Source organism: Pteropus medius, unplaced genomic scaffold, assembly GCF_902729225.1.
Source record: "Pteropus medius unplaced genomic scaffold, Ma_sr-lr_union100, whole genome shotgun sequence".
Lineage (NCBI taxonomy): Eukaryota > Metazoa > Chordata > Mammalia > Chiroptera > Pteropodidae > Pteropus > Pteropus medius.
Genome location: NW_024350924.1, coordinates 11,208,912 through 11,223,530, shown reverse-complemented (window position 1 = coordinate 11,223,530; position 14,619 = coordinate 11,208,912). Strand labels below are relative to the sequence as shown.

The window sequence follows — 14,619 nt, the reverse complement described above, 5'->3', positions numbered from 1 at the left end:
TTGTCATAGACAGAAACCAGATGGTTGCTATAGAGATTTGTTTAAACACGCACACACACACGCAAACACACACACACACCCCAGAGCACGTCCCAGACTGAGCGGTTTGGGTGAATCGCGTTTCTTGCTGGGACATGCATTTTTCTTTCTCTTAATTTGCTATTACCCCACCTCTCCTAGCCTCCCCAAGTTTTCTTACTGCTTATTCCTGCTCCCAGATGCTACTTCCCACTGACCAGTACTGTTCTTAAACATCTCTTTTGTATCAGGAAGTCAGTTTAAGAACAGAATTACTGTTTGCAACCATGCCACCCTGAATAAGCCCGATCCTATCTGACCTCAGAAGCTAAGCAGGGGCGGGCCTGGTTAGTACTTGGATGGGAGACCACCTAGGAAGACCAGGCGCTGTAGGCGTCAAAACAAAACAAAACAAAAAGAATTACTTAATGCTTTTGAGCCTTCATCAGTCATCGGTTCTTTCATCTGTAATATGAGGATAATCATAATGCAAACGTGGCTTTTTTTAGAATTAAATTAGGTATACACAAAGAAACATGTCATGGCTGGCAAAGTAGATGCTCAATAAATGGAATTTGTTCTTATGCTGAGATAAAATCCTGCTGTGAGACACCTGAGAACTGAAACTTTGGACCTCTGAAACTGGCTCATGCGTCTTCTCTGACAGTAGGAAGAAGCTATTGCAGGAGTGTCCCTTGTCCTGTGGAGTGATGGAAGCACAGAATTGTGGGGGAAGGGAGGGCTGCTTTGTATTTTGTCTTTGTTTTACTCAGCTGGAAAGCCGTTTTGAGGTGGAAATCTGGGCATATGATCTCTTTCTTTCTGCAACTTGAAATGAAAGCCACAGGGAAGAGAAGACACGACACAAAATCCTCATTTGGCTAAAATGGAAGAGCGCAAAGGCAGAATGTTCCCTGGCCTTTGGCTCCAGCGGACCTCTATCCAGGGGAGGCTGGCTATGTCCGTGTAACAGGCTGGGGCTTGTTCCTGCTGTAGATTCTGTGTATAACATCTGTTGAATTTGGGGGGGGCGGGGGGGAGGTATTTTCTAATACTCAGAGGGCAGGTAGTACCATTCCTGGAAATAGGCACCTTGCATTTTTCCCCCTGTTCCAGCTCACAGAATGGATATTACTATCCTATATTTTACAGGGAAAATAACAGATTTGATTGAAAAAAAGATTGGAGAGAGAAAACACTAATTGTGGTTTCATCTGGAGGGGAGTCAGGAGAGTAGAGGAGGTGGTAATCAAAGGAAATTTAGTCTCATCTGTTTTGCTTTTTTCTAAGGAGAATATGCATTAATTGTGTAATTAAAAGTTAAATTTTGAATTGAAAGGTAAGACTATTCTACAGAATTTTAGTGAAGCTCAGAAAAGGTAATTTATCTAGGTCACTTGGTGAGTGACAGACTCCAAAGTCCATGGCCGATGCCCTGGGTACACGTCACGGAGAACTGGGCTTGGAGCCAAGCGGAAGTCCTGGGCTTCCTTTTTATGGGCATGGGGCCATTGTACTGGTACCTAAGCATTGACTTGGCTTTTTATCATTAAAGGAAGATGTGTCCAAAGTATGTCAGAGCGACCTGATGGCTGTCCTATGACTTGGCCTATGACGTATGACTAAATCACATAGAGTCTAGGTAGGAGATGAGGTGGGGTATAAAGCAAGATTGATAAAGGCAATTACGTTTTATACGTAACGAGATTTAAAATTGAATATTTCAGCTAAGGCATCAAGGTATAATAGATATGAAATTTCAAAGGGAGACATCAGACAGAAATGCAGAAGTTTCAGAGAAATTACCAAGGGCCAGTTCTAAGATTCTTGAACCCCCGCTCCCATTTCAAGAGTATAAAAAGAGATACGGTGTACAAAAGAGATTTCTTCGGAGAGAGTTACTGCCATGTCATGAGCCTCATCCAGTCTCAAGAAGAGTTGGGGAGAACTTCCTTCTCCTCAAGAGAAGCACCAGTTGGTTTGGCCCAGCTGCGGTTCCAGTGTCCCAGATCCTTGGTGGCTCCACTTTACCAGTCCATCTAGGCTCCCTGCACAATGGTCCCAAGACACTTTTACCACACCCTCGATCGCCTTTGTCTTTTGTTCTTTTGTCCCAACTCCCTCATCACTCCCCAGCCGTAGATCTACCTGATCTTTAGTTTATTTGTTCACTTAAGAAAGAAGGGCCTCAAGGGACAGCTAAAGCATTTGATATTTGTCCCCGGGTAGGGGGTGATCATTAGACTGTGTGTGACTCAAGGCAGAGGAATTTCAAGGTAAAGGCTGGCTAAGGACAGAGTCTGAGGTAACAAAGTAGACAGCTACATCTTGGAAGTAACTGCACCCTCTCTGACGAAGGGTCAAATATACATGAATCCTGGGGAACAAGTGTGGAGAACTTCCTGGAAGCCTAGTGGGTCTCTTCACAAAGGGTTCCCTGTAGAGGTATACTGGTAGCCATGGAAACACAGTGCATCATCTCACTTCAAGGAAGCTGATGAGGCTGTCAGAAGGGTCTGGAAGGAAAGTCTCTGATGGATCCATACAAACGCCCATGAGACAGTCAGCTCTCAACATTAGCCAGGCCTAGACAGCACACAGCCACCAAGAACATTCCTCCCTCGTCCTTCTCCATTGAGGCTGGAACTGTCCTCAGGTGTAAGGAAGCCTGTGTTTGTTAATATGTTTCTGAATCAAGAGTGTGTTTTCCTACTTAGTGATTGCAAGGCCGTTACCTAAAGAGAGGGATGCTGGAATTTTCACCCAGGGCAGAGGAAAACCTCTCCCAGTGAAATAAACTTTGCAGAGGCAAGGAGAGACAAAATTAAACTTTAATTTTTATTATGTCCCCTCAGTTGGTACTTGTGAAGCATTTCAGTTATCTTCGTATTCTCCGAGGCATTTAATTGGAACTCATGGGACGACACTTTCTTCCAGTCTGTAGTGCGCCAAAGTACCTTCGAAAGGTTAACATCTTCTCCATAACAAAACAACTCAAAAGCAAAGAGTTTTAAGGTTTTGGTAAATCTGGCTGAGACCAAGGGATTTTTAATGGACTCTTAAGGTTAGCCGGAATCTTGAAGATCATCCAGTTCTGACTAATTCCTCCTGATTTAATCTTTTCCACAGCATCCCTGGCGGTGATCCTTTAGTCTTTTCTTGAATAACTCCAACATCTTGGAATTTATCACTATCTTCCCCCTCATTAAAACTCTTCAAGTGTTTGAGGACCACTTTACTCTATTATCTCATTTCACTAGTCCTTCCTTCAGTTATTGCTCCTTGATGTGCTGTGGACCCCTGGCGTCACCCGGCTTGTTTCTGGGTGAGCTCACATGTGTCCATGTGCCTCTCTAAGTTTGGTCCAGATGTGGCCTGTGAGTAGAGCTAAACCATCACCTGCTTGGTTGTGGACCTGGGCTGTCCGAGAGCCTTAGGCTGCCTTGTGCTTTCTTCACTCCCCACCCTATCACCCCACTGACTCATGAAAACGGACACCAACTAAAACTTAGAGCTGTAATTTTGAGGGTGCGGTATGGTGCTTTTGATTTGCTTTGATTTTATAAATAATATATAAATACATTTACTTAATTAAAACGTGTAAATAATAGAGATTAAAATGTTCGTACAGACAAGGCCAAAATCTTTGACCTATCCCAAATCCTAGTCCTTTCTCTCCAGAGGTAAACACTGATTCATTTTGGTTATGAATTCTCCCAGACTTTTTTCTGTGTATTTACATGGGTGTATATTTACATGTAGGACTATGTAGTCGTATGGAATTTTAAACACGTAAATGGTATCAGATAGTTTGTATTATTCTACATCTTTTCTTTGCACTTAACATGTTTCAGAGAACTTTCCATATCAGTACATATAATCTCACCGTAACTATTATATCCTGTAATATGGCTGTATCAGTTTATTTAATCATTCTGTTGTTGGACATATAGATTGTTTCCAGTTTTTTGCTATTACAGTGTTGCGTTGAAAATTCTTTATGCCTCTTAGTGTTATACGGGAGTTAAAATGGCGATTCATTAGGAGAAAAAAAAAAGTCATGATGTCCAGCATTGCTAGTCCCCTCATTGAAGAGTGTCTCGGCTAGTCTTGGCCCTTGGGTTTTCCACGTTATGTTTCAGAATCAACTTATCCAGTTCTTTATTTGGAACTGTATTCAATCTATACATCAGTTTGAAGAACTGACATTTTTATAATATGAATCTTCCCATATGTGAACATGGTTTTTGTCTCTAGTTGAGTTTTCTTTAATGTATTTCAACGGAGTGTTATAATTTTCTCCATATAGTTTTACACATAGTGGTAGAGACTGCTGGTCACGCCTCCTTCCATAGTAACAGAATCCCCAATTTTTAGCTGGGCGCACAGACCCTCAGACTAAAGACTGTATTTCCTAGCCTCCTCTTGCAGCTAGGAGCCACGTAATTAATTTCTAGGTAGCAAGAATGAACAAAAGTGGTATGCGACTTCTGGGAAGTGTCATCAGAGGAAGTTAGGTGCCCTTTGCCTTCCCTTTTCTCCTTCCTGCTGGTTGGAACGCAGATAACATGGACGAAGGTAGCCATCTTGGACCATCAGGTAGAAAAGTATGTATGAAGATAACAGCAAAATAACAGAAGGATATGAGTTCCTGGTCACAATGGAACTACCATTCTAATTTTGGGTCCTGTCGGAAAAGAAGAAAAATGAATACTGGATAAGACAGCTAGCAATGTCTGTCACACCTTCTCAGAGGTTACTGAACCCTGGTTATATGCTAGTGTTACTTAGGGAGACTAGGGCCTGAAACTATGATCTTGTAGGCAAAGATGATAATTACGGTGGTGTGATGGGCGGGTAGGAAGACACTGCTGCTGGAGGCACGGTATGAGAGGACGCTATGAAGTAAGAAGTGAAGAAAATGGCCAACTAACCAAGAAGCTCAGTGAATGATTTTGACACTAAAACAGGAGATTGGCCTTTTTTAGTATGTGATCAACAATAATCTTTAGAGATTATTTATGGTCAGGGGGGATTGTTTAGGAAAAATTATGCACATTTTAGAAAAAAGGCAAAAACATGACCACATGATCTTTTAATGTTATGCTAGAGCATTTTCAAATAAGAAAGCCTGAGAGTCACCACATTATCTTGGGGAATGTAATATTGTTCGATTAGCACCCAGTTTTACAACTCTCAAAAGTTAGAGGGTAATGGGTAGGACTATTAAGGTACAGTGAATTTTTTCTAGTCTACCAAAGAGATAACCCCAAAAGCTTGTAGTTTATTGCCCTGTAGGACATTAACTGCTTTTGTACCTAACTTAGCATCCTTCTTCAGCATTTCTTTCCCTGTTGATGAAATAAGTCCCAGTTTCTCACATCTTTACTGAACGACTTTGTCATTTCTTCATTGTTGAAGTAAATAAAATTTTGATATGTGTGAAAAAAAAAGAAAGGGTATAGCATGACGAGGCCTTAGAGCCTAAAGGCAAAAGATTAGCCTCAGCTTCACAGAAGAGAACAGGGTGCTCCATTAGTTCTGGAAATTTCTATCGAGAGGCTGAAGAGCCTCCCCAAACTGGAGTTATATGTAGGACCTAAAAAAGAAAAGCAAACAACAAAAAAACCCCACTGTTTTGCCAGGCTGAAGAATAAAAAGGTTGAATAATTAATATGGACGCCTACTTTATGAGAATGTCACACTCTGTTCTGTCATCCTCTTAGTCACCAAGCTCATCGACTCTGCCTCCACAGTATCTCTCCATGTTATCTTTTGTTTCCATTACCACCGCCCAAGTACAAGTCACCATTAGTTCTCGCCTATCATAGTGCAGTAGCCTCCTAATTTCTTTGCTTCTGATACTTTCTGCCTCGAGCCATTCTAAAACCCAGAATTAGAGTAATGAACCTGAAGTAGAGTATCTCTCACGGTGCTGTAGTGCTCAACGGTTCTCAACTGCCTAAAAAGGTTCAAACCTCTTCAACTGGCTTTCCAAGCCCTAAATAATATGGCCCCACCCCGCTTTCCTGGCCTTTATGTAGCCCGTATTAGTAAACATTCAATGCATCCATTCAACAATGGAGTGTCTGCCATGGGTCAGGCTTGGCTAGGGTTATGAAGGAAAACAGGGTTAAGTGTCCTCACCAAGTGTCCTCACCAGTGGAAGAGATGTATAAAACTGAAGAGTAGCCAGAGTGGAAGAAGGAAAACCAGGACAGTGTGATGCCCAAAAAGGCACATGAAGAATGTCTTTCAAGAAGGCAATGATCAACCACAGCAAATACTGCTGAGAGGTCACGTAAAATGCGGACTGCAACTTGACCACTGGGACTTAGCCACGTGGAGGTCACTGATGACGTTGACAAGGATGGTTTCGGTGGTGGGAATGAAAGCTTGATTGGGGTGGGTTCCAGGAAAAGGGGGTAAGATGGTCGAAGATTTTTGCCATAAGGGGGAGCATCAAATAATTTAGGTTCTAGGGAAGGCTTTTTAGAGATTTGGGAGAGAACACTAAGTTCGTTGGTGGGGAATGGTTCAAGAGGGAGCACGCGCGAGAGAAATTAATGGTGCAAGAATATGAAGGGATAACTGCAAATAGATGAGTAAGCAAAGGAGATGGGATCCAACGCACGAGTGGAAGTTTGATCTGAGATGGCAGGGAGGGGTCAATCATTTTAACCATAGGAAACACAGAATAGGAATGTTAGTAGATTTGGTGGTGAAAATAACGTTTTTCTCTTCTGATTGCTTCCATTTTCTTAGTGAAAGAAGTTAACATCTGAGATTGAGGAAGGGCAGGAGGTAATATTGAAGGTTTAAAGACAAAAGAGTTGTTGAAAGTCATCTTGGGTCACAGGAGAGTGAACTAAGAAAACGCAGTGGGTTTGCTGGCTATAAACTTAAAGTGAATCTTGCAGGGCATTTCCTTTTTCAGCCGCTGAAAATCTTTTGCAATTTATTCCTCGTTTTCTCCTCGCTATCAGATAAAACTGTATTCTAGAAAGCCCAGCAGCAAAGCTATCTCTCCCATAAAGTCTTCTTGTATCTCTCCTAGCCCAAAGTGGATTTTTCAATTTCTCAACACCAATATTAAGTTGTTGATGTCTCCTATGGAGCGTACATTCCATTCACATTATGATTAGTTTCTGCGCAAGATTAGAATCTCTTCCTTAGAGAAACCATTTCTTACTCACTACAACCACAGGATGCTTCTCTCTAACCTCTCTGCCACATATTATAAACCGTCATGGTTCTAGGTCCTGCCCAAATACGTAATTGTGTGGTATGGGCGTCCTTATTAAGCTGTTGTTTTTGGGTATCATCAGTACAAAAATGTGTTAAAGAGTCTCAGAGAAGGTGCTAACAGAGTAAGGTTTATGTGTAAAATAGCACCAGACACTGTGAAGTAGAGCTAATAGGGAGACAGGAACAAAATTTAGCTGGAACAGACCATTTTGTTTAGTCAGTTTACATATAAATGACTCTATAAAGCACTCTCTGGAGCGTCCCCATTTCCAAACATTGTCGGGATGAGAGCAGAGAGCTGCAGATATGCAAAATAACTACGGGCCCCACACAGAGCCCACGTTGACCCACGTTATCTAAGACTGCGGTCTTCCCTCCACGCCAGAGCTTCCTCATCCCCTTTCCTCAACCTGAGAGACTCCCCGGTTAGGACTCCGGGATGGAAAACCCTCCAGCACGAAGCCAGCTGCAGGGGCTCGCGCGTCGGGGTGCAGACTGCCCCGAGGGAGCCGCCAGCCAGCCGGGGTCTACGCCGGGGAGCAGCAGCAGCAGCAGCGCGAGCCGCATCCGGGCGCCAGGGCCTCCGCGAGCTGGAAGGCCCAGGCCCCGCCCCCGCCAGGCCCCGCCCCAGGCCCCGCCCCGCGGCGGCCGGTTGGACGCGGCGGCGGCTCCGGAAGCGGCCGTCTCTCCCCTTTTATGGGAGGACATTTGTTTTTTTTCAAGGGTAGACGCACAGAGGACCATCTGGAAGCAGACGGGAGGAGCTCGCCTCTCAGTTCCGCTTCCTTCCAGTAGGGCGTCAGCGCCTACCCGGTGTTCCTCAGCCCGGCAGCGGCAGCGGCAGCGGCGGCTTGAGATGTTTGGCCTCAAGAGAAACGCAGTGATCGGACTCAACCTCTACTGCGGGGGCGCCGGGCTGGCGGCCGGCAGCGGCGGCAGCGCCTCGCCGCCGGGAGAGCGGCTCCTGGCCGCGGGGAAGGAGGCCGCGGCCCGGCGCGAGGCAGGGGGAGGGGAGGCCGGCGCGGCGATTGGCGGAAGCGCCGGCGCGAGCCCCCCGGCCACTCTCGCGCCGGACGCCCGGAGGGTCGCGCGGCCCTCGCCCATTGGCGCCGAGGGCCCCGACGTCACCGCGACCCCCTCGAGGCTGCTGTTCTTCGCGCCCGCCCGCCGCGCGTCGCTGCCTAAGGAGATGGAAGTCCCGGCCGCCGACGCCATCATGTCGCCCGAGGAGGAGCTGGACGGGTACGAGCCGGAGCCTCTCGGGAAGCGGCCGGCTGTCCTGCCCTTGCTGGAGCTGGTCGGGGAGGCCAGTAATGGCCCCGGCACGGACGGCTCACTCCCCTCCACGCCGCCCCCATCAGAAGAGGAGGAGGAGGACGAGCTGTACCGGCAGTCGCTGCAGATTATCTCTCGGTACCTTCGGGAGCAGGCGACCGGCGCCAAGGACGCGAAGCCGCTGGGCGGGCCGGCGGCCACCAGCCGGAAGGCCTTGGAGACCCTGCGGCGCGTCGGGGACGGCGTGCAGCGCAACCACGAGACGGCCTTCCAAGGTAAGCCGGTGGTCGCGCAGGCCGCGCCGCCTTTGTCATCTTTCTCCCCCGGGGCTCGGGGTGGGTGGAAACCGAAACGAGTCAGTGTTGAAACGACGCTCATCCTATTTCTGAAACCAGAATATTCTGGCCGTGAGTCATTGTTTCCGCCCACTCGATTCTTTTGGAAATAGCAGCTCTGTTCAAAGCCCGGAAAGGGTGGGATGTCACTTTTCAAGTGGGGTCGGCCCGAGCGCCAGAGAGCCGCCGTAGCGAGCCCCCCGCGGTGGGTGGGCAGGCGGCTCGCGCTCCGGTGTAGACAAAGGCCGTGAGAACCCGCGTGCTTCTCTCCCTCCCAGGCATGCTTCGGAAGCTGGACATCAAAAACGAAGACGACGTCAAATCTTTATCTCGAGTGATGGTTCACGTTTTTAGTGACGGAGTAACAAACTGGGGCAGGATTGTGACTCTTATTTCTTTTGGTGCCTTTGTGGCCAAACACTTGAAGAGTATAAACCAAGAAAGCTGCATCGAACCATTAGCAGAAAGCATCACAGATATTCTCGTAAGGACAAAAAGAGACTGGCTAGTCAAACAAAGAGGCTGGGTAAGTTTGTTTCAAGGCCTCAAAGGGGCCGTGGAGTGCAAAGGGAATGGAGGACTTTACAGAGAGGCGAGGGTAGCTGAAGGTTTTTATGATTCACAGCTCAGTCTTCAGGCTCTGGTTGCTTGATGTTGATTTTAAGTAGTGAGCCCACAGAGATAGTGATATGACTGTCTTGAATTGTTGCATCAAAAATCCTGACTTCCTGTAGGCTATTTTACTGGTCGTTGAGGTTCTTTTTTGCTTTTGGTATTTTATTGTAATTAAGCTGGATACTCTTCACACCGGTGGATTCACATGAAGAAATAAGAGTCACCTAGGGAATAATAGTAAAGAACATTCTCGATCGCGCCCCGCGGGGGCCCCCCCCCCCATTTTAATTGAATTAGTAAGTGTCTCTTTTGCAGCCCAGGGTACAATTGGTCTGGCGGTTGCACAGGGGTGGGGGGAGGGGGCTGAAGATAATTTATCTTTTCTTTGTAAATAGTGGTTTTAAGTGGGTGGAAACCCCATACTTGAAAATGTGCTTTTCTGTTTTGTTTTCTAGGATGGGTTTGTGGAGTTCTTTCACGTAGAGGACCTAGAAGGCGGCATCAGAAATGTGCTGCTGGCCTTTGCAGGTGTTGCTGGCGTGGGAGCTGGTTTGGCATATCTAATAAGATAGCCTTTTAAGTGAAACAGTTGACTCTTAACCCACTCCAGGCGCCAAATCCACATATGACCACTGTGAAATCAATGTATTTATGAAGTTGGACTTCAAGCTGTCCAGGCCGTAACCTCCAAGCAACGTAGAAGAGCAAGTGGCGAGAGGATTATGGCTAACAGGAATAAATACATGAGGAAATGGTCGCCGTTGGAGGGTCACTGTCTGAAAGAAGCAAAGTTCAGTTTCAGCCACAGGCAAAGTTGTTTGAGTAGCTGCGGAGGAGGACTTACTAGATTTAGTGGAGACGGTAGGGTGGAGAGACTTGATAGCCTTGTCTAGAGCAGGAGAGTGGCCAGTAGCCAGGCTAGTCATAGAGTTTATTAAATAGGCCCACTGAATTCGATAACTTCCTGGAGTGTTCAAAGTGAAGCACTAACAATGCCAGTGATGAGTGTAAAGTGGATTTAAGCTACAGTAGTACTATGACTAGAAGCCTCAGTACTGTACAACAGAGAGGAAGAAAAGCTTTTCCTCTTTATTATTAGCTTTCCCAGGTGTGCTTCTTGAGGATTGTGAAGTCCAAGTGCTCAGGACTTTTATACCTGTTCTACTTTGGCATGGATTGAATGATTCGTAGTTTGTTAGCCTAGAATGGCCGATAATACTTGACTTCAGGCTCGATAATTACAATTACAAATGTAGAAGCAGCCTCAGTTTTTAAAGATGACAACTTATAAATGTATTTGTCTGTAAAAATTGTATATATTTTTACAGAAAGTCTATTTCTTTGAAATGTAAAGTGAGGAAATTGAATTCTGTTATTTTTGCCATACCCTTTTGAAATTTACCACTTCTGTAGTTAGGAAACTGTTTCTTAGCGCTTTTCTATTCTAAACTTTATCCTGGTCAGTTCTAGATTGTATACAGAACCAACCGATGTAATTGTATGCAACCCTGGTTGTAGTGGGACAGTTCTGATTCATAACTATGCAGTCTTTAATTTTCCTATCTGATTTTGGTAAGTATTCCTTAGATAGGTGTTTTCTTGTTTTGTTTTAATTTGGGGCTGAGAAATTGAGGGGTGGACAGTAATCTTTTCACTTCATCACCCACAGGTTTTCAGTAATTGAGTCAAGGTGGAGTTTTAAGGGTTGGGGCTGAGGCCAATGATTTACAAATAATGGGTTCTGATTGGGCAACTACTCCTTTGAGTTCTTTCCCTTTGACGTAACTTAAATAGTGAGATTTGTGTTCCCTGAGCTCATCTGCAAAGCTTTTTAAAAGATTTTCAGCTGTTCCAAATGGGACTTAGTAGCAGTATGTGTATAAAAAGATCACATCAGGTGGGTGAGAGACATTTGATCCCTTGTTTGCTTAAATAAGTTGTAAAATGATGGCTTGGAAAAGCAGGCTGTCGTCTAACCATGGTGCTATTTTAGGCTGGCTTGTTCAACACAGGTCTAAGCCTAGTACGTCAATAAAGTAAATACTTATTTTCACTTCTATTCATGATTCCCCAACTTCGTTTCAGATTTCTGCACTGGCATCTCTCCAGATTTCAGACTCGATAATCTGTTGAACTTACCGTTTCCTGTCCCTTGAAATAGTTGCTGTTTGTTCATCTCCCTCTACAGATACTTAGATCAGTCCCTACATACCGACCCTGCCGTCCCTGAACTCTAGCCCATGTCCTTTTGGCACTAGGAACTAAGTAACTTCCCTCCAGGAGTCCACAGACCTCTTCAGCCTTTGTGAATTTTATGGGAAGTGATAGTACAATGGGCTCTGTGACAGTAACAGTTGTGAGGTGGGAGGTGTTTCTTTTTGTTGTGGCTTTATCATCCTGCCTGTAGGGGGAAAGTTCAAAAAGTCCCCTTAGGAATTTTCAGAGGGGACGGTATCTTAAATGACTTTCCCTAGGTTCCTTTGAATTTGAATGCGATCACTTAAAATTACAGAACTAGGGCTCTGTTAAGCCTCAGAGTGCTATAAAAAAGCTCCTGGGTAAACTGAAGAAAGCGCCAGTGTTGGAACTGAGCTTCATCCTCAGAACGTGACCTTTAGTCTGTGGACTCCAGATAAAAATAGGCGTGAAGAACATGACTAAGAATGTAATGGGGAAGAACGCCCTGCCCGCCGTCTCCGTAAGGTCATCTAGCTAGGGCTATTTTTACTTATGTATTTATCGTTCTTGATCATAAACCACTTATTTATATCACTTCTGTCTCTAAGGACCTAAAAGCACTTTATGTAGTTTGAAAATTAATCTTAAGATCTGGTTAAGGTGACTAAAAGGCTTGTCTCCCCATATCCAGTTGTGGAAAGAAGGGCATAGGCGTAAACTGGTGGAGTTTAGGGGCCCCGGGTCCCTACTTACTGGGTGTGACTGCTGGAAGGACGAGGGTCTAAGTTGGCAATTTGGGTCAGGGGCTGCAAGGCTTAGCGGGGTGCCCGAGTGCTTTGGAGAAGGGTGGGTGGTTTGTAGGGAGAGGAGGCACGTGTTGGAAGTGCTGACCAGCTGCACACTCCAGGCAAAGCCGCCCGAGTGGAAAGGGAGGGGCTGCTTGGAAGGTGGCTCTTGGCAGTTTCTCTCTTAGCTTCTCTCAGGGAAAAACCTGCAGTCCTCGCGCTGTCCACGTCCTTTCTGTCGGGGGTGAACAGCTTGGTTCTGGTTAAACAGCTAATGCAGTCAACAGCTGTGCCAGGAGGGGTTAGGACCAATTACCAGTTAATGTGGGCTGTAAAATAGTGTGTTTCCCTAACTTCCTGTTTTTTTCCAGAGAAGAAAATAATAAATCTTTTATTCAAATGCAAGGTGTGGTACGGGTGTTTTCTAATCGCTGCCTGTCTTCCTTCCCCCTCTTAGGCCAGCCTTTTAGGGAAGTCAGCTGAGCAAATAATCGGCGAGCTAACAAGCAAGAGCGGCCCCATATAGCTGATTTGCCTTAGAGCAAAGGACAGTTCCCTTCAGAATAACTCTTTCATTCAAATTCGAGGTGCTGGCGTTTCAATAGAATGTGTTACTGCTGTACTTTGGAGTAGTTCCTGTACGTTTTAATGCAAACATCGAAACCTCTGCTGATGTTTCTTTCAGTCACCAAGTGTTGGTATAAGTTTGCGATAAGAGGGTCCATCACAGCAGTTGGTTCTATCTCCCCATCTCACTGAGATGGAGCTAGAAGCATTAACTCCCAAAGATGAGTTTCGATAAAGTTCTTGGTACTGATGGTTCAGTACTTGGTTCCCCTTTCTTCTGCCAAAAAGGAGGTGAGCATAATAAGTCAATCTCGGAAACCCTGTCCTGTATTTTCTGCTTCCTTGAAAGGGAACAGTCACCATGGAAACGTGCAAATAGGAATATTTGCATATTGGTTTTAAGCCCTGAGCACCCAATGCTAATCATGCAAGCACGAGTCCCCCGTTTACAGCAGAACACAGCAACTCTGTCGTTGCAAAGGAGGCCATTTGTGCCAGCGCCCTCCTGCTGGAGGGGAGGGTGACGGGACGCAAGGGCCCAAATCCTGGCCAGAGTTCAGCTCTGAGCGGTGCCGTTGCTCCCATTGATTTGTTCTGACGCGAAACCAGCTCTGGCAGTGCTCCTTGGTGAGGCTTCTCCAAAACTTGGATTAGCAGGTAATATGAGTCACTGAGGGAGTCAAAATAGTCATTTGACCGAAGCAGACTTTTTCTTTCAGTTCCTGTTTAGCAACTTTAGAGCCGGCATCCAACTTTCATACTGAGTTTGAGGCAATTTTCTTAAAAGCAATTGTGACAGCTGGAGGATTTTGCAAAATTAAAGTGAAATAATTTGTACAACTGATGGGTAGCAGTTATCTCCAGCCAGATTCCCAGAGCAGAGAACATTCCTGGGGTTCGAGATGATCCTCTGAGTCTTAATTGATGCTAGTTCTTGTTGGCTGGGCTTGTTCAATGATACAGAACTTCTGAAACCCTCCCACACTCTTCAAAGGCTTCTGGGTTTCAAGATTTGAAAACTGTCCCTCTTTTGTTTCAAAGCTGTTACAGTGTTATCTTGGTTATGTGAAGCATGCGGAGAGATGGGAGTTGGGACTCTGCCTCTAGGCAGCTGTAACAGACTTCTCAGAATTCAGTGTTCTTTTACTAAAGATTCTTGTGAAGTAAAAATACAGGTGGCAGGCTTTGTCCCCGCACTGTACCTGGTTTCTCTTACAGTTCCTTTCCTTACCTGCATAATAGAATAATAGTTCCTGACCATCGGGAAGTGTGTTAGGGCCAAGAATACTCTGGATTTTATCCCTTCCAGGTATCCATTCCCAGAGCTTGTTTCTGCCTCTGGTTTCTGTGTTCTTCACCTTCTCTCCTCATGTCCTGTTCAGGGATTACCGTAGTTGATTAAGAATTCTTCAACACTGGTGAGCTGGGACATTTAATGAGCCGTAGGCAGCCAGATGTTTGTTGAATGTCTTCATTATGTGGCAGTGGGCAGCTTACTGGATACCGTGCACGGTTGGATGCTGGAATTATAAAGAGAATATTTCTTCCCCTCAAACTTGGTCAAAAAAGACTAGGGAACACTCGAAAGAAACATGGCA

The 14,619-nt window shown here is 45.5% G+C and overlaps 1 protein-coding gene, 1 long non-coding RNA gene and 1 pseudogene across 2 annotated transcripts; 2 read left to right on the top strand and 1 right to left on the bottom strand.

Annotated features, from left to right (window-relative positions):
• Positions 1-295: 295 nt before the first annotated feature.
• On the top strand, positions 296-414 carry LOC120585266 (uncharacterized; annotated as a pseudogene).
• Positions 415-2,831: 2,417 nt separating this feature from the next.
• LOC120585207 (uncharacterized) lies at positions 2,832-7,890 on the bottom strand. Its single transcript, XR_005648277.1, has 2 exons — positions 5,337-7,890; positions 2,832-4,705 (listed from the first exon to the last, which is right to left on the bottom strand). It is a non-coding gene; the product is annotated as an uncharacterized LOC120585207 (long non-coding RNA).
• An 83-nt stretch (positions 7,891-7,973) lies between these two features.
• MCL1 (MCL1 apoptosis regulator, BCL2 family member) lies at positions 7,974-12,856 on the top strand. Its single transcript, XM_039841528.1, has 3 exons — positions 7,974-8,816; positions 9,155-9,402; positions 9,947-12,856. The coding sequence occupies exons 1-3, from the start codon at positions 8,123-8,125 to the stop codon at positions 10,061-10,063; spliced, it is 1,059 nt and encodes a 352-aa protein (XP_039697462.1). The 5' UTR covers positions 7,974-8,122; the 3' UTR covers positions 10,064-12,856.
• Positions 12,857-14,619: the final 1,763 nt, after the last annotated feature.